The sequence below is a fragment of the Pleuronectes platessa genome, chromosome 2, assembly GCF_947347685.1.
Source record: "Pleuronectes platessa chromosome 2, fPlePla1.1, whole genome shotgun sequence".
Lineage (NCBI taxonomy): Eukaryota > Metazoa > Chordata > Actinopteri > Pleuronectiformes > Pleuronectidae > Pleuronectes > Pleuronectes platessa.
Genome location: NC_070627.1, coordinates 3,033,435 through 3,052,201, shown reverse-complemented (window position 1 = coordinate 3,052,201; position 18,767 = coordinate 3,033,435). Strand labels below are relative to the sequence as shown.

At 41.3% G+C, this 18,767-nt stretch overlaps 4 protein-coding genes across 7 annotated transcripts in view; 3 read left to right on the top strand and 1 right to left on the bottom strand.

Moving 5' to 3' along the window:
* The window catches only part of ccndbp1 (cyclin D-type binding-protein 1), a 61,118-nt gene extending 59,802 nt beyond the window's left edge, over window positions 1–1,316 (top strand). The window contains exon 2 of one of the 2 annotated variants that reach the window (XR_008339877.1): window positions 1,055–1,192. Coding sequence is in view for 1 of the 2 variants with exons in the window: in XM_053432630.1 (XP_053288605.1) it covers window positions 1,055–1,163 (109 nt within the window). In the remaining variant the exon portion in view is untranslated. Of the gene's footprint in view, window positions 1–1,054 lie in introns of both variants that reach the window. The other variant, XM_053432630.1, reaches the window with a different exon arrangement.
* Window positions 1–14,428, top strand: part of LOC128449489 (protein-glutamine gamma-glutamyltransferase E) — a 65,774-nt gene extending 51,346 nt beyond the window's left edge. Inside the window, exon 16 of the transcript XR_008339882.1 lies at window positions 13,479–14,428. The gene's annotated coding sequence lies outside the window, so the exon portion shown is untranslated. The remainder of the gene's footprint in view (window positions 1–13,478) is intronic.
* The window catches only part of LOC128449458 (receptor-type tyrosine-protein phosphatase C), a 101,730-nt gene that overhangs the window by 24,556 nt on the left and 58,407 nt on the right, over window positions 1–18,767 (bottom strand). The window contains exons 13-19 of one of the 3 annotated variants that reach the window (XM_053432653.1): window positions 17,084–17,194; window positions 16,590–16,757; window positions 16,318–16,479; window positions 15,798–15,947; window positions 15,337–15,542; window positions 15,188–15,248; window positions 13,688–15,059 (exon numbers count right to left, since the gene is read on the bottom strand). The exons of 1 other annotated variant lie outside the window; for it this stretch is intronic. In XM_053432653.1, coding sequence (XP_053288628.1) covers window positions 14,950–15,059; window positions 15,188–15,248; window positions 15,337–15,542; window positions 15,798–15,947; window positions 16,318–16,479; window positions 16,590–16,757; window positions 17,084–17,194 — 968 coding nt within the window. In that variant the 3' untranslated portion in view covers window positions 13,688–14,949. Of the gene's footprint in view, window positions 1–13,687; window positions 15,060–15,187; window positions 15,249–15,336; window positions 15,543–15,797; window positions 15,948–16,317; window positions 16,480–16,589; window positions 16,758–17,083; window positions 17,195–18,767 lie in introns of those variants that run through there. One more of the 3 variants, XM_053432644.1, reaches the window with a different exon arrangement.
* Window positions 2,100–14,428, top strand: LOC128449481 (protein-glutamine gamma-glutamyltransferase 2). The gene is made up of 15 exons (XM_053432679.1): window positions 2,100–2,260; window positions 6,819–6,989; window positions 7,120–7,377; window positions 7,501–7,619; window positions 8,033–8,161; window positions 8,289–8,466; window positions 9,367–9,502; window positions 9,711–9,820; window positions 10,043–10,158; window positions 10,542–10,668; window positions 11,256–11,593; window positions 11,949–12,123; window positions 12,216–12,379; window positions 12,488–12,621; window positions 13,228–14,428. Exons 1-15 carry the CDS (start codon window positions 2,203–2,205, stop codon window positions 13,373–13,375), a joined length of 2,361 nt encoding a protein of 786 aa, XP_053288654.1. The 5' UTR covers window positions 2,100–2,202; the 3' UTR covers window positions 13,376–14,428.

Genomic DNA, 18,767 nt, shown 5'->3' with positions numbered 1-18,767 from the left:
GCTTTACAATTTAAAACAGGAGCAAACAAATAACAAAACAATTAAAATTAAAAGTGCAAGTAAAAACAGCATGGCAACTACAGTGAGAATGCAATCCTGAAAAGGTGGGTTTTGAGAGAGGATTTGAACTGAGGGAAGGAGTCAATGTTTCGGATGTCAGGTGGGAGTGAGTTCCAGAGTTTGGGAGCAGAGCGGCTGAAAGCTCTGCTCCCCATGGTGGTAAGCCGGGCAGAGGGGACAGTTAGATGGATGGAAGAGGAGGATCTGAGGGAGCGGGTGGAGGTGGCAGTGTGAAGGAGGTCAGACAGGTAGGGAGGGGCAAGGTTGTGGATGGCTTTAAAAGTATGAAGAAGAATTTTAAAGTTGATACGGAAGTGAATTGGAAGCCAGTGGAGTTGCTGTAGGATGGGGGTGATGTGGTGGAAAGAGGGGGTGAGGGAGATGATACGGGCAGCTGAGTTCTGGACCAGTTGGAGCTTATGGAGGGATATCTGGGGGAGACCAAAGAGGAGAGAATTACAGTAGTCGATACGGGAGGTGACAAGGCTATGTACAAGAATAGAGGTGGTATGGGGGGTGAGGGAGGGACAGAGGCGATTTATGTTACGGAGATGGAAGTAGGCGGTGCGGGTGGTGATGTTGATATGAGATTTGAAGGAGAGTGAGCCGTCGACGATGACACCCAGACTCTTTACCTGGGGGGAGGGGGAAACTATGGAGCTGTCAATTGAGAGGGAAAAACTGTCAACTTTGAGTAGAGTGAACACTAGAAACTGACCTACAACAAAAAAAGGAGAGGGTTGTTGGTTTCTGATTAATGTGGCAACTCATGTAATGAGGGTGACAACTCATTTTTGGGAACGTCTTGTGTTAGTGGAGGTTAGAGAAAAGAGTGGGTGGTTCATCTTATTAGTGCGTGTGATCACAGTTGTTCCTTGGAAAGTTTGTTCCCCATTGTCGTCCCAACAGCTTTAGAAGCATGTCTGACATCATAGATGCCCCCCCCCCCCCCCCCCCCCCCCCTCACTCTTTCACCTCCTCTCTGTCCCTCCAGGTCCAGTCATGTGTGCGGCGAATCGGAACTGAACTGGGTTCAGTTCTTAGACGGAGCCGTCTACCACAACCTGCAGAAAGCCAAAGACCTGATTCAGCAGGACAGCTAGTGTGTCTGTGCAGCTAAAAGTGTGTGTTGTGTGGTTTCATGTGCTTGTGTGAGAGTGTGTGAGTTTGTACAAAAAGATGTGGATTTGTAAGAAGAAGAAAAAAAGCGCTTGCATATACAACAATTAAAAGTGAAGACATGTGTCTATATGAAATCTGTGGAGAGCTGTTTCATTATTTTACTCTTCATATATGTTCTACGTGTAGTTAATCTGCTAGATGCACACACACACACACACACACACACACACACACACACACACACACACACACACACACATTCCCCCATGTATATTTCTCAGTGAACGGGTTGGATTCATTAAAAGCGTTTAGTCCCTGTAACCACATGTTTACACATATTTATCTGTGGTGACAAGCTGCTGATCATGACAAAATATATAAATACAGCATTATGTGTATTGTTTTTATACCTCACTGAAGATTCCATAAAAAAGGTCTTATATAAAAGTTACAGAGCTTTAAGGTTTAAACTACAGTGAAAATGATGGATGATTTTTTGCGTCTGAGTTTCAGTTCAATCATCTACACAAGCAGCTCCTTGTTTTCACCTATAGGCTGAAAACGGACGTAGAATTAGACTCATGAAAGTGAAGCCAACATAGAACTGGTTGTTTCTATAGAAGTCTGTGAGGGAACGACTCTACTTCTCACTTTATAACATCTAAACATTTTCCAGAGGAGTTTATGTCTCAATATCTAGTTAAGTTCCTAATTAGCATAACCGCACTGTGTTTTAAAGATGGTTAGGGATCGGTGGGGAGATTACTTGGGAGGGAATTTCCAGATCATTCAATCTCGGAGTCAAAGGTCAGGGCGACTAAATGGAAGAGCAGGGTTTAAACGCCAAGGAGGTGGATAAAAGTCGCCTGGCATGTTTCTCATGGGTAAGAAAAAGGGGCGGGGCTCCACAGGTATTTAATAAACCAACATTGCAGAGTCACCTGTCAGTGAGCAGCTGAGCGACTGACAGGGTTCCTTCACGCTTACGTCTTTTACTGTAGAGACACAAACTCTGCAGACATGACAGAAGAGGCTCCCACGAGTTCTGCAGGCATGACGGAGGAGGTTAAAGAACTTAGTAAGTACAACTGTTTTTAAAACAATGACTTTATCATCGTCTCTGCACCGACCAAGACCCTGCACACACACACAGACACACACACAGACACACACACACCAACATGACTTTAGGGATTTACGCTCTTTGCAAACCATCCATACCGTTACCTAAGGTGAGGACTTGTTCGATCATGTTTGAGAAGCGAAATGAGGTCGCTGCAAAGGAGATTAAACCTGCCCTGTGTTGTTGTACAGTTGTGCGCTTCTGTGTCCTGACACGACCCTGTGCACATTCTCAACACAACAATCAGAACAACCATACATGTTATGAAAAGAGGAGCCGCAGGTTAATTGAGCGTCTGAGTGAACCTGAGCTGTAGAACTAGAGGATATAGATCTGACTGAGTCCTGTAAACACACACATGTTTGTTTTTATTTTCCTTTATTGAACCGGGAAGCTTCTATTGAGATGAAAGGATGAAACATCTGTGTTACGGAAAATCCTGCTCGTGAATAAATGAACTGCTGCATTAGTCATGTTTTCACTTCAGCTGAGCTGGGGTCTGTTTCCAGGAGTTAGAACTGAACATGGTACTTTCAATCAATCAATCAATCAATCAATCAAATATAGCCCATATTCATTGCCTCATAATATCAATAAGATGCTACATCCTCCGCCCTTCAACCTCGACAACATAAAATACACCACAGAGCTGAGGGTGATAATTATCTTTCTCATTTGCTATCATTTGTTTATTTTAAAATAGAATAATAACAGGGTTAAAGTTTAATTTCAAAAGGACAGAGTTTGGTTTATGAATTGTTTTTGACAGCTGTTCTGTGTCGTGTTTCAGTTTTGTTTCTGTCACGGTTCAGCAGCTTGTTCTTGATTTTAAAAACACTTGAACAGTGACTCTTTGGGGAAGAAGCTGAAATCGATCTTTAAGCCTCTGGAGACAGTTGACTTCTCCTCTTATCGTGTCCTGTTCCATCTTGTCCCATTGACCACATATTTCTTCATCACGAAGTTTCACAATGGTGACATTTCACACTATATTTACACCACCCACTCACACCCCGCCCGAGGCCCTGGCAGCATTACCAGACAGTACAAGGACTTTCACATGCTCAGCCGGTTCACTGAGGTGAATCGAGGATACACCACACCCTCAGTGAATGGTATTTAATAACATGAAGCCTAATGTACCTGCTGAGTGTGGTTTCATCCTTTAGTCAAAGTGTATCATTATCATCCAGGATTGACACCATAATGTTTATATGTGAACCAGGATGACCTTTGACCTACAAATCAAACTCAGTCTGTACAGATACTGAGAGAAATCAAAACTTTGCTTTAAATAAAAACAAATGGAGCAAAAAAATTTAACAAATTCTCTTCAACCGTTCTTGTAACTGAATTTAATATTCAAGCAAAGACAGAAAACTGCATCGTGCTGTGAAAAGGCAAAACTAATATATAGAATATTTACAACCTTAACCTGCATTTATCAAAGTGTTGTATCAAGCAGCAATAAGAGAACACAGACTGTGTATCTTGTGTATTTGTACATCCACATCCAGATTGTGTTTGACTAATAATAATTATGTTAATAATTATAACCATTAAAACTTCACACTTCACACTTCATACTTAATTTAAAATCAGGTAAGCTCTTAACAGTTAAACGTGGTGATTAAAGAAAATTATTAAACAAAACAATAATATAGGTTATATAATACTAACTAAAAACGATTATTATTGCTGTTGCTTTATATTGTTCAGGCTTTTTGCAATTGAAGCATTTTTCCATCAGAGTCATCATGTTATAAACAAAACTTACTAAATGCTTGAAAGCATTTTATTCTCAGTTTTCTTTTGGCTTCATGGATTTAATATGAGTTAGTAACAAGTGCTGAAAATACAAATGCTCCTATTGTTGTAAATGAATTATTAACTTTTTATTCATTAGCTACTCTTCCTAAAAAGTAACTAGAGGTCAAATAAATGTCAATAATTCATATCAATGTATTTATTGATTTCAATTAGTTAAATGTTTCTATCTTAGTGTTGGGCCAGAGCCCAGCGGGGTGCCACCAGACACTGGAGCCGAGAGGAACAAAGGGTTGTTAAACTTTGGGCGGGAAAACATCCTCCTGCAGGCTCAAGAATCTCCCCCTGGTGGTGGAAAAATGTCCTGGGGTTTTCCCAGAAACCCCTGCTCAGTTCCAAGCCCCGCCCACTCAGATCCATTTCTGACACTCAATTGGCTTAAAGCCAGCATCATCCTATGACCAACTCCTCAAGGAGGAGGACCTCTCAGGTAGAACAAAACCACTGAGACATCAATAATCGTTGCCATTTTACCCTGCTCTGAAGACAACTCCAGGCCCCCTTCGGGGCCTCCCAGCTGATTTAGTTGCTAAAGGGGGCAACCAGAGTTATTTTCTTTCATTTCTTTCATTGTCTTTTATCTCAGTCGACGTTTTTATTTTCAAAAGGACTTTTGCTCTTTTAACTTGAAAAGACCCAAACAGGAAATTGCACGCGGAACAATCTCAGACCGTTTCACTTTCCCCACGGACTTTATTTTTCTTTTCCCAACGATCTACAAACGGCTTCCACAGCCGTCCCCTGCAGAAGCGCGAGATTCATTCCGCTGAGGAGCACGAGCGCCACATCCCTGAAGAAGAAGGACGACGTTCATCCCGTCGAGGCAGCACGAGAAAATCCGCTGTTTGTCCGGTCCAGCGGCCGAAGACCGCTTGAGAGACCACGTGATTCACTGGCCCGACGCGCACGCACACCGCGAGGGTGGTACAGTAACAGGCTTTATTGTCTGGGCAGATGTTAATCTAATACGTAGCGTATTGTTTTAATACTTGAATGTATTTGTTTTGTATGAGACCGCCGAGTCTCTAATGTTTAGCGGCGATTCGCCACTTCCGGTTTCCGGTTACGGCCTTGTGCCACAGTTTTTTAAGCGCCATGAGCAGCGTCTCCAGCTCATTGTGACCGTTTGAACAACTTTAAAGAGACTTTACCGGTCAAACCTCAGCACACAACGCCACTTGGGTGCTGAGTGTTAAAGTAAATGTAACTTGTCTCTGACGGTGCTTTTAAGAGCTTTGCTCTCTCCTTGTATGCTCTCTCTCTCTCTCCTTCTAAACCGACCTATACACACATCCGATCTGTATTTAGAATACAGTTCATGTAACATAGTTAAATCTATATTCAGAGAGGCTGGACACATCTGGAAGCCATGCGGCCCAACACCAAAGCAGAGACAAAGAATTCTCTTTGTCTGAAAATCCCTTGGTGCAATTCATGTGACGACCACCAGTGTGAGCTCCGGCCACATGGTGTCATTAACATAGACTCCATTTTGAATAACGCAAGTTAAACCACCATTTTGAATCTATTATTGCCACGCCTCCTCTCTCCCTCTCCTCCCATTCTGGCTCTAAATTCATAACGGCTCCGCCATCTTGTTTTGTAGTCAATCCGCCATTTTGAGAGTTTTTAGGCCTTGATTCCACGAATCATGATCGTCCGCCATCTTAGATGTGACGTCACCACGTGACTGCATCATCGCCACGCCCCCTTCTTTTTCTCTCTCTCTCTCGCTCTCTCACACACCCACACACACACACACACACACCCACACAGACACACCCACACAGACACAGAGACACATTGATAGACACAGACAGATACACACACACAGATACACATAGATGAATACATGTGTTTTTCTAAATTGTGATAAGCGGCTGCTGTTGTTATCTTTGAAATATGGGAGTTTGTTAAAATGATGAATCATTAAATAACACTAACTTTATTTCACATGCATACACATAGACACACACACAGAGAGACACTTTGACACAGACACACACACACACACACCGAGACAGACATACATAGGTAGACCGCCGGTTTTACATGTATTTTCTGAATTGTGATAAGTGCTGCTGTTGTGTTTATCTTTGAAATATCGGAGCTTGTTAAAATGATGAATCATTGAATAACATTATAACTTTATTTCCCCTTTTTAATAAATGCTTTTGTAATTAAAGTATCTGTAGTCTGTGATTATTTGTGCATATGTATGTGATTGCAGCTGGATTATGATTGCCTGTGCTCGAACTTAGAAGCCTTCACTGTTAATTAAATAATTATTAATATTAAATATTGAGATTATTGATTTGACATTTATCATTATGAGACTGATATTTGTAGATTGACTCGTTGGTCCCTGTAACCAGGGTGGTGCCCCGCGACAATAAGTAATGATTACAGATTTGTATTATTCTTAATTGATAATTTTATTGTTTTCATTAATTATTTTAACTATTATTAATGGATAACCGTATCATTTCTAATTAAATGTGTTACATTTCTTAATTAATAGCTTTATCATTTTTGATTATTTTTAAGAAATAATTGTTATTTTAATAATCATATTTCATGATTATTAATAATTAGCCAACGTCAATTCTACTCCTACTATTGCACAACATTAGTTACCCTATGTAAATTTGTCTATGTGTGTTTTAAATTATTTTATTTCTTCCAGTCTTGAAGGACGTGAACCTCCACTGTCCGACCAACAACTTCTCCCACCACACCAGTGAGATCTCCCTGACGGAGCTGTTTGTGAGGCGAGGTCTGGCCTTCACTCTGACCCTCACTCTGTCGCAGCCTTTCAAACCAAAACTTTACCCGCTCAGCATGGTCGCAATAACAGGTCAGTCTTTCATTTAGTTCTTTTTGGACAACAAGGAGGTCAGTGCTGCTCTACAAAGCCCTGGAGGGATGGATGGATGGAGGTAGAGTATTTTTTGAGCAATAACAGAGTCTTTGGTTCCTCTCTCCAGGTTTGGTTACATCCGAGGAACAAGGCACAATTTCGTACTTTGGTATCCCCGACAGCCTGATTAGGTCACCGTCAGCAAAGGCTGTGTGGAAGGCAGCGCTTGAGGAGGAGAAGTCCTCCCCAGAGAAAGGCGTCTTGGTTCTAAACATCACCCCCCCGGCTAACGCCCCCATAGGATCGTATGTACTCACTGGGAAATACAGGGAAGAGGATATGTTGCTGGCAATGCCGGTGGTGTTCTTCAACCCCTGGTGTCCTGGTAGGTTCATCATCGGTTTCCATGTCAATCAATCAATCAGTCAATCAATCAACCAACCGACCGATCTACCTACCTACCTCCCTACCTCTGGATCAATTTGTCTATCTCTACCCTTCTCTCCAGATGACACGGTGTATCTATCCGACGAGAAGGAAAGACAAGAGTATGTGATGAGTGAACAAGGAATCATCTACGGAGGATCTGGAAACTACATCTCCGACCGCACGTGGGACTTCGGACAGGTAAACAGACCAGACACTACAGAAAGACCACATCAGGGACCCTGCTGTCCATCCTGACGCCAGCTGCTTTCTGACCAACACCACATTTCCACACATTCTGTGCAAATCACAATCATAGTGCACCATGTTCGAGGTTATCATGGTAGCATGGGTCAAGATGCAATGACAGTTGGGTTTTAGCAGAGGTAAATAATGTTATGACCATTTGAATACCCAATTGCCAATCGCCACTGACTTCTATATGTTGGAATTTAAATATATTCAAATTCCAAGCGACGGATGTTCAGTTTATTGTCTTAATTTGACTTTGAGTTACGAATGATCTGTTATTACATTTGTTTGAATGTTGAGCATTTTGAATGCATCTTACTTTGTTGTTTTTTCCGTCTCTGTTCTTGTGTCTTCTTGTCCAGTTTGAGGACGACATGGCGAGGATTTGTATTAAGTTGCTGGACGTTAACCCCAAACACGCGGAAAACCCAGCTGACGATGTCTGTAGTCGCTCTGATCCCGTCTACGTCAGCCGTGTGATCAGCGCCATGGTGGGACATTCTCATTAGCCTCAGCTATGCTATTTCATGCTAATTAGAGACCGAGGTCATGATTTCGTTTTGGCCTTCATGGTTTAACGCGACCCTGGCGGAGGCTCATTTTTCTGTTTTCTTCTAGATCAACTCTGAGGGCGACCATGGCGTCGTGATGGGAAGGTGGGGGGGTCCGTTTACCGCCGGGTATAAACCCACTCACTGGACCGGCAGCCACGCCATCCTCAAACGTTGGTACGACTATGGCTGCCAACCGGTCAGATACGGCCAGTGCTGGGTGTTTGCTGGCGTGATGTGTTCAGGTAACGTCCGACCATCCAGCTCCTCACACCTGGGACAACATCTGTACTAATACATTTGATTAATTCTGAAGCTCATCACAAACTAGACTGATACTGTTTTGGTCACTTTATTATTAATTTAAAGCCGTTTATCAAGATAAATATATCAAATGTCTGTTTTCAACTTCTTAAATGTCCAGATTTGTTATTAATCTCTGTCTTAGATAATTGTAAACTGATTATTTTTATCTTTTGAGAATATGTGTTTGACAACACTCTGCCTCTTTAGGCTGTGAAAATGTCTCTTTTATTAGAAAACATTTCAAAACTTAAAGCGACACTGGACACTTAAATGGGTTTTTTGAGCTATAAACTGAATTATATGACTGATCTTTGATGAAATACATTAATGCTGGTTTTGGAATCACATTTATTACCAATAAGTACATGGCTCATAACGCCCTCTAGTGTTTCAAACTGTCTTGGGCCTTGCAGGTTTTTTGCTCACACACAGAGTCCTTATGCTTTATGCTTCAAGACAATCAAAGCTAAACGTGACTTTCTAAATATAGAAAGCTAGCATTAGCTATAAATATCATGTTTTAATACTCAGACTATGACTAAGAGTGGAGAACTAAGCAACGTGTATTTGTTACTACTACTTCAAATACATCTCCTGACTCATCATATTGACATTGGTCACATGACTCTGTCGGTCTAAGCCTGGATATGGGACTTAAGCCTTTTGGTCGCTTCCCTTCTGTCTTTGCCAGTTTCTATTTTCTCAGCAGGTGCGTTTACACAGGAACTATCTTCTCAGCTCAATGAGCTGAGAAGATTGTTCCATGTTGCTTAAAGAAGCTGCAAAGTTCAAATTCAACTGGTACAAACTTATTTGAAATGACTTTGTGTTGGTTCCAGTGATGCGTCTGCTGGGCATCCCCTGCCGCGTGGTCACCAACTACGAGTCAGCCCACGACACTAACAAAAATCTGATCATCGACGTGTACTACGCAGACTACGGTGTCGCAGGGAAAAAATCTCCTGACAGTGTTTGGTGAGATTCTGCAACTCCTTACTTTGAAAACGAAGTCGTGTTTGTGTCCATCCGATGAGTTTTAACATCCCTGTGAGCTCCTGCTTTGGTCCCCACCCACCAATGGATTTCACAGATTTCCCAGATCGATTTCTGGCCCTTAAATCTCTTCTATTGGGTTGTTGTCTCCCGACCTGCTGCCGAATCTGAGTGATGTGGTGTGTTTCAGGAACTACCATTTGTGGGTGGAGGGCTGGATGAAACGTCCAGACCTGGAGGAAGGTGATAAGTACGACGGATGGCAAGTTCTGGATCCGACACCACAGGAGAAGAGCAATGGTAACGACCGGGTCGACCTTGTTTCTGGGGCTAACGTTACTTGCTGACCTCTTTCTGATGTGACATTTATTTCCTGCTACTCAATAAATCTCTTCTTTGGGTTTTCATCGTGAAAACCCCCCAGAATCTTACAGATTCTTGTGACTTTAATGACTTTGGGTTCGCTGTTAACAGAGGATTAATTTTTTTATGTGACGACTTTTATGGTTTGTCTTTGCGCAGGTGTTTACTGCTGCGGTCCAGCCTCGGTCAAAGCCATCCGGAGCGGAAACATCGACCTGAAGTACGACATCCCGTTCATCTTCGCTGAGGTCAACGCGGACTGTGTGGACTGGCTGGTCAGTGAGCAGAGAAACTCACAACTTAGGGAAATACAGATTCTGAGACTGAAAAGATCACGATCTTGTATCAGGACACAGGATGAGCCTTCACCTCTTCATTTCACAATTTACAATGTAACATTACAGAGATGTGATTGTATTTAAACTTAGCTGCATTATAGATATTACACCTTTGTCATTGTGACGTTACTTTCTAAACCAACAGTGTGTGAACGTTAGAACTCACCCATTCACACCCGTACATTTATAAAATTGAGATTTTCCTATAGGCCGTTTCTTACCTCTGCCAAGGAGGTGATGGTTTCATCAGCGTTTTAATTCGACAGTTTCCGTGTGTTTCGGGAAATTTAACCCTTTTGTGGTTTCTGTGCGTGTTTCAGGTCAAAGCTGACGGCTCGAAAATTAAGTTATTCTCCGACACCAAGAGAATCGGTCAGAACATCTCCACCAAGTCTGTCGGCTTGAGAAAGAGGATGAACATCACCGACACGTACAAGCACAGGGAGGGTGGGTTCACTTCAGCAGCAGGAGCAGACATTCAAAACCACACGATGTTGTTGCAACACTGTTCAAATGCACTTTACAAGTGGACTGATTCCAGGTCAGTGATAGTCTCAGTCTGTTGTGGTGCCGCTGGGCAGAACTCAGGTTGTTCCTGTGGTGCTTGTGTGGAAGTCAAAGGCCCTGACTCGTACCAGAGTGATATGTTCTCGCCGATACCACAGACTGTTTAGAGAAATTGACGTAATTCCAGTTCCGGAAAGTGAAAGTTCCTGAAAACCTTTGTTCTCTTGAATGACCAGCAGAGGGCGACTCCACTCTTTGTTTCTATTTCTACTTGTCACTTTATAGCGTCAGTAAACATTTGTGTCTTCTATACAGCTGATGTTCATTTCGTAAATTATGATGCATTGGGGTGTTGATATCGTGTGATTGACAGCTATTCCTGTCCAATGACAGCTAGTGTCCTCAAGCTCTTTGTCAGCCCCCTCCCCCGCTCTTCCAAATATGGTTATTTCTGGTTTAAACAAAAAACCTTTGAGAAACATTTATTCAACGTGTCCTTTGATCAAATCAGTGTGCCCCTCTCACAGGGTCCGACAAGGAGAGGGACGTCTTCAAGTACGCCCTCACCAGAGACCTCACCATAGACAAGGAGGAGGGGGACAGCGGGGTGGAGACGGAGAATGACACAGGAGCAGAGAATCAGACGGGAGGAGCAGGTGAAGAGACGGAGGGGAACGGGGCAGTGATCGATACCTCGGGAGGAGCAGGTGAAGAGACGGAGGGGAACGGGGCAGTGATCGATACCTCGGGAGGAGCAGGTGAAGAGACGGAGGGGAACGGGGCAGTGATCGATACCTCGGGAGGAGCAGGTGAGGGCGTCCCGGAGGTCACGCCACCCTCCGATGTGTCCATGCGATTTGAGGAGGTACGTCACAGAAGCTGAGAAGCTTATTTCCAGACTCATACTAGGTCACGATGACCTAATATGAGTCTGGAAAAAATATACGTGAACTGAAACTGCGAGTTTTTCTAGAGCTTTAGAAACTGATTAATTCTGTTGGTATCACAACTTTCAATCAAGTCTTGATATTTAACATTTAAACTTTAATCTTAATAAAAATATATAACCTGGAAATAAACATCAGCTTTTTAATGGACAATATAAACATTAATGCAAATCTTTCCAGGTTGTTTATTCTGTAAAGCTAAAGTTTTCATATCCAATGTGTGACTGAACATAAACCTGCTTCCGTGTCTTATTCCTACTTCATTTGTTCCAGTTGTCCGAACCAATGAACGGGAAGGACGTGAGCATGAAGCTGTTGCTTCACAGCAAGTCCACTTCCTCCAGGCTGCTGTCCATCAACATCAGCGTCCAGGCCATGGGCTACAACGGCTCCTCGGCCGGGAACATCCAGTCCAAGGTGAAGGAGGAGACCATGCAGCCTGGGACAGGTCAATCTTCTTCTGGATCCTGGAAGTGTTTAAAAAAAAACTCTTACATTTTCTTTGAATTTTTGTGTGAACCAACTTTGAATCTCCTCCAGAACTGTCCGTCCCCATCCTGGTCCCGTTCTCGGCCTATCACAAGCTCATGGTGGAGTGTGACAGCATGAAGGTCACAGCCATGGTCAATGACAAATACAAGCCGGAGCAAGTCTACCTGGCGGAGAATGACATTGTGCTGATGGATCCTCCTTTTACCTTCACAGTCAGTACATCAAAAAACCTTGTTGTTTCTGTAAATCATCTCAGACATGCAGGTTCTGTCGGGCGCATTCGAACAACATGTTAAAAAGTTCAAATGTGTGTGTTCCAGGTTTCCAGTACGACCAGACTGCAACAAGAAACCAGTGGAGTATTGATTTTCAAGAACCCGGTAGACGAGACGCTGACGGGATGCACACTGACTCTGTCTGGAAGTGGAATATTTAAAAAGGAGGAGGACTGCAGGTAGGTGTGTGTGTGTGTGTGTGTGTGTGTGTGTGTGTGTGTGTGTGTGTGTGTGTGTGTGTGTGTGTGTGTGTGTGTGATGTTGTTTTATATAAATGATCAAACATTGGCTTGAATCTTGCAGCTAATCTGTGATAAAATGATAAAATAACAATAATCTTCATCAGACATAACTAAAGCACTAAATGACGACCTTGTTTATTTCTATTTAATGTGAAGTCACAAAGGAAATTCCTGGAGCATTAAAAAAAAGCTTTATTTGTTTTCACATGTTTCAATTATTAATCGACACAAAAATTCAGATTTCTCTATATATTATACATTTATTACTAATTTCAAGTTTCTCTATATATCGTCAGGACTCAAAGAAATAAAAAATAAAAGATATGAAAACCAACAAAACAAAAGAAGTTAATGTTGTCAAACGTTAAACTCGCAGCTGATGAAGCAAATGAAGCAAATGTAAAACCAGCACATTTTAAATGAGTTTTGTTGATCGACTCTCAGCTTCAGTTGTAATATTGAAAGGTTTTCCAGTTTAATGCTGCTAATAAACGCTGCTGCTGTAAATGTAGAACTCCTCATGGTCCTCTGCGTCTCTCACAGGCTCCCGGACCTGGAACCAAAACAACAGGTCCGTATCAACATCTTCTTTTATCCCTACAAGACGGGAAAGAAGACGATCACGGCCGTCTTCGACTGCTCCACCTTCAGGGACATCCAGACCACCTGCAAGATCGAGGTCAAAGAGTAACGTCTCAACTCTGCAGAGTCTCGTTCTAAGGTCACAAGCTAAAACAAAAAAAAATGCTAAAATCTTCGGCGGCTTAAAGGAGATTTATTGAGCTCATGTTCAGGTTTGTCTGGGTCCGATGTCTTCGCTACAACAGGAACTATTTTTCATCCGTCCCGTGTCACGAAAGTTATCAACAAACACACACTCTCGCTCGCTGTGATTGTTCCGGACATTCCTCCGCTATTTCAGGAAAATGTCTAGAGTTCACTGCGGCTCTAAAAACAGCTTTAACTTTCACTTCATTAAGTTACCTCAATAAGAGAGATAACAAACATGTGTTTCTCAGTCAAATATCGGTGCAGGGTACAAAAAGCTTTTCAACAAACCGCTGTGAACTTCACTCAGAACCAAAAAGCTTTCTCGAAGCAACTCATTATTCACTTTTATATGATAAAGCCCGGTGATGGACCACTGCTTAAAAAAGAAGAACAATGAGAAAGATGCCAAACATACGACACATGAACATTTACATGTATCTACTTAAATTCGTTGATTTCTTTTAAGGTCTGACTTGGATCCCAGCTGGTTTTTAAAGTCTGATCCTGAAACTAGATTCTCATCAGAATGTTTGAATTTGCTTGAACAAAGTTATTCAGTTGTTTTGTTCTTGAGGATAAATCTCCTGCCGGGATCTCCAGGTAACAGCGGCCTCTGCTGGACAGACTGAAAACAAACTCTTCATTCTCTAAAATAGAAACCCAACAACTGCGGCTCCCCGTCTCATGATGCATTCAGGAAAACATGGTAGAAAAGGTTCTCAACTCAGGGGTAAAGCTTTTTCTCTTATCGAAGATTTCAGGCCAAGTCAAGTCAACAACACAACTGCTGGTGACCAAATAAAATGAATACATCTTCAAACGTACAAGGGACATTCACTATCTTGTCCTATATTCTAAAATGTAAACACAATGGGAAAGGTTCATGTTTTTTATGTGTTTCCACGGTGCTTTGCCACAAGGATTTTTTCTTTCTGTTGTTGGGGGTGAATAAAGATCTTAACTGAAAAGTGTTGATTGAATGCTGTGTCAGATTATTGCTTTATAAATTATTTAAAAACAACAAACATTTATACAACACTACATCGCATAATCAGTAGTTGTACAGCTTATCTGAAGAAGCAGCTCTCAAAATACACAGGTGGCACCTTCATTTTCACCACTTTCTAATTTTCTGAACATTTTGGGAAAGAATTTGAGCATGTTAAAGCAGTACTCAAAAAGACAATTAATTTGCCTGGAATTTTTTTTTAAATAACAATCCTTAGAATTTCAATACGGCCTCACTGCCTGTCAGTGCCTGTCAGTGCTCGGGCCCTAATTAGATGATGTGAAATACAGAGCAGAGTACCACTGATGATGTTCCTTTGTGAAGTGCGGTGATAGAACTATTCTTGTAACGTAAATAAGAAGATATTTTCTTATCAGTGGAACAAAATCTGCAGGTTTATTCATCTTAAATAAATAAAATGATAAAAACAAAACCCTGAGGCAATCTGACAGGAACACAGATGTAAGATTTATGCAGAATCATTCTCACTCGGACTTCCTGAACCTCAAGTCATAGATCTTGTAGACGACCACCAGCAGAGCCACAGATGTGAGGAGGATGTAGAAGACGTGAAAACCAATTCCAGCATTGACATCTATAAAATGGGATTGATGAAGAAACAACATTAACATAATGCATAAAATTAGATCTGTAAAAAAAGAAATCTCTGCTTGATCGAAGCAGCGTGAGATAAATGGAGGCACTGATTGAACTGGAACATACATTCAGTAGAAATTTGCTTTGTGATGGGGTTGCTCTCAAACAGACGGTTGACAGCAGTCACCTGGAAAGATGGAGAATCTTTCTGTCACTTATTAAAGCATTAGAAGAAAAATCAGGAATAATGACGGTAAAAAGAAGGAGACTCAAACCTTCACTGTGTAGTTCGTAGAGTACTTCAGGTTCTTGAATTCAAATTCACATGTTTCATCATTTCTTTCCACAGAGCTACCACCATCATGAAGTTGTGCTTTGAATATTCTCTCAGGTCCATTGAAGATTTGAGAATGATTGCAGGTCACAATGATCGTATTATGGTCTTTGACCTCCAGCTTCAGATCATGTACATCCTCTGGTACTGTAGGAAATTCAAGAAAAACGTTTACAACACTGTATGCGTCCTCCAAAAAAGTGATATTTCAACACTTAACAGTATAATGAAGTGAAATAGGGGACTTATATTTATTATGGTGCAGATCCAAATAAGAATCCACATCTAGTGAATTTAAATGTGGTTTCCTAAGAAGTCTGTTGGTCAGGTATTAGTTCCACTGAGTGCCGTTCTAGTTGTGCTACAAAAAGTTCAACTGGTTTCATTCTGTTTGTCACTGACCTCCAATCTCAGTTTTCTGTTGAACAGAAAAACGGGTCCCGACATCCCGTCTGTTGTAGGTGGGTTGGACCCAGCAGGTGTAGTCCCTGTATGGCCTCAGATCAGTAATTTTGCAGGTTCCTCCTGAAGGCTGTTTGAAACCTAGGAGACCTTTTCAGAAGATGTTAGTTTAGGTTCTAGATAACAGATACAAAATTATAGCAACATAAAACAGCACTTTTGTTTCTGCTTTTTTTGGGGGGGTCAAGTTTCCCATTAAGTAAAAACATTTTCCACTTATCATTTCATATCATCAATGCAGCCCTGCAAGCTTAAACTATTTCAGTCAGGCAACTCACGGTTGAAATGTTTTTCACATTGGCAGAATGTAATTGTTAGCGTGGAGCAATGTATGATTGAAATGTCCACATTACATTTCTATACTTCAACGAATGAGTGAAACCATCTCCAGCATCTTCAGAAGTGAAGAAAATAAACAAGGAAGAATAAAAGCATGAGGGAAGTAATCTATTTCACTTACCCCGTCCAAGTTGGTATGAATCTCGGTAATCTCCACAGCCGCAGCGGTACGAAAGCTTCGGAAGATTCTGAATCACGTCTTTACATCTGTTACTGGTCGTGGTCCAAGTCAGCTGAGAGGATGTGTTGGTGGTGCTTGTAATTGTGAAGTCTATTTCGAGATCTGCTGGGACAAGTTAGACATGTGGAACACAGACCTGAGAACTGACATCTCAGTCATTCCCTCCCCAGTGTCTGAGGACAGAAGCTGTCGTCCAGTGAGCGTCTACATACCACAGTCGATCCGGACGTCAACTTCAGTTGTGTTGTATACAGTGACATTGTTCGTGTCCTTGATGAGACCGATACACTCGTAGTCCATGAAAGGCTCCAGCTCAGATAGATTCTTAGTCTCATTGAATCCGTCAAACCATGGGTAGTAGTCTCGACGAGGATAGGAAACTTTAAGACACATTGATTATGTTATTAATCTTATTATTATACTATCATACAATAATTATAATGGGATTAATTCCATATTCATTCATGTAAATTCACTTTTAGGAAACCACTGTTTGTTGCATTCATCAAGGAGCTCAGAACAATACATCATATTTATTTTTACACTTTTTTTTAGCATTGATGTTTTTGTGAGTAATTAAGAATCTTAAAAAAATGTAGGTCACTTCAGTTTAAAGTGAAACTGGACATTAGTAGATTCATATCATCACCTCTTTCAATGTAAATCTATGTATAATGTTGCAGACACACAAAGACTTTCCACTTACCATGACAGGTGTAATCAATGGAGAGGTTGCAGTTTGGAGGTAATTCTGCTTTAAATTCTACAGGAAATTGTGTTGGAGCAGTTTGATTTATATTTTTGACATCTAAACAATCTGTGGAAAAAGAAGAGCAGACATAAAACATGAGGAAATAAGTTGTAAAGGATATGCATTTCAAAATAACAGTACAAACTGTATGATGCACTTCAAGGAGAAAAGCGGAAAACAAAACATCACTACATGATCAAGCAACATCTCTGAAATAATCAGTTGTAACTTTGACAAAATGTCTTCAATCTCTGAGTCACTTGGAGCAGATACAACTCACAGTAACAAGTGCTGCTGTCACTGTCTGCTGTCTGGACTCACATTAATACACAATCTCATCACACTCTCATTTGTTGAAAGAGAAAATTTCAACCTCGGGTGGTGTTATCCACTGTGGTGTTGAGCCAGTAGTCTTCAGGTGAGGTCAGGGACGAAGGGCCTTTCGTGTGGTTGGTTGTAGCTGAGGCAGTGGGAGCATTGGCTGCAGGAAGGAGAGCACGATGGAGGTCACCTTCACTTGACTGCCAACAGTCTTACCTGATATGATGCTTAACTACGGTGGCTGGGATGTGTCAGACAAGTGTTTGAACGAATAACACAAACCTGCTGAAAGTGTTGCTGCTTGAATATTAGAGTCTTGTCTATTTGAGGTGTGATGGTACAGGTGTGTTCTTCCTGTTTGGAGGCTCCAAGCACCTGATGTGTAACACCTCAAATAGCCAAGACTCTCATTTTAACAGCCAATTATATGTTGTGTCTTTACAAACGACTGCTCGCTTTACCCACACAACTGTGACTTGACCACTTTCAGTCACTACTCATTTCATTGTCAACAATTGTTGTAGCTTCTTTATTTGTGTTGTCGCTTCTTTATTTGTGCTGTGGCTGCTACATTCATGTTGTGGCTTCTATATTCATGTGGTGGCATCTATATTCGTGTTGTGGCTTCAGCATTTGTGTTGTGGCTTACTTGGTGTGTGCAATTAAATTCTGTTAACAGAATACATAAATAAAACGTTTCTTGATTTCTGGGATTTCTCACTCACCTGTTGTATAGGGCCTGTAACCTAGAGTCACAATCATAACAGCAGATTTTTTTTGTCTTTTTTACAAACGACTGCTCGTTTCATTGTCAACTATTGTTGTAGCTTCTTCATTTGTAATGTGGCTTCTACATAAATGTTGTAGATTCTATATTCATGTTATGGCTTCTATATTTGTGTTGTGGCTTCTACATACTTGTTGTGGCTTCTACATATTCATGTGGTGGCATCTTTATTCGTGTTGTGGCTAACTTGAATACATAAATAAAACGTTTCTTGATTTCTGGGATTTCTCACTCACCTGTTGTATAGGGCCTGTAACCTTGAATCACAGGAGAGAAAAATTGTGTTAATCTTTGCATTGCAATTTTTTTTATTTGTCATAATAGTGCAGCTGAATGTAGTGGACAATATTTAAGATCAGTGTTTTTTTGAAGAAATCTTAATTAATCAAAGCATCTTCGTCCAAAAAAGTAAAGTTGGTGAAGTGATCAAGCTGTGGATTCCTCTGTGTCATTGTCCTGGTATAAAAAGAAATGCTCTGCTGTTTAAACATTTTATTTTGATTTGTTCTGTATTGATACGTTTTTTTCATG

Excerpts from the sequence above, each read along its gene's own strand:
- LOC128449481 (XM_053432679.1), top strand. The coding sequence starts at position 2,203 with ATGACAGAAGAGGCTCCCACGAGTTCTGCAGGCATGACGGAGGAGGTT. Across the intron at positions 7,620-8,032 it reads GCACGTGGGACTTCGGACAG|TTTGAGGACGACATGGCGAG; the intron begins GTAAACAGACCA and ends CTTCTTGTCCAG. Across the intron at positions 9,821-10,042 it reads ACCACAGGAGAAGAGCAATG|GTGTTTACTGCTGCGGTCCA; the intron begins GTAACGACCGGG and ends GTCTTTGCGCAG.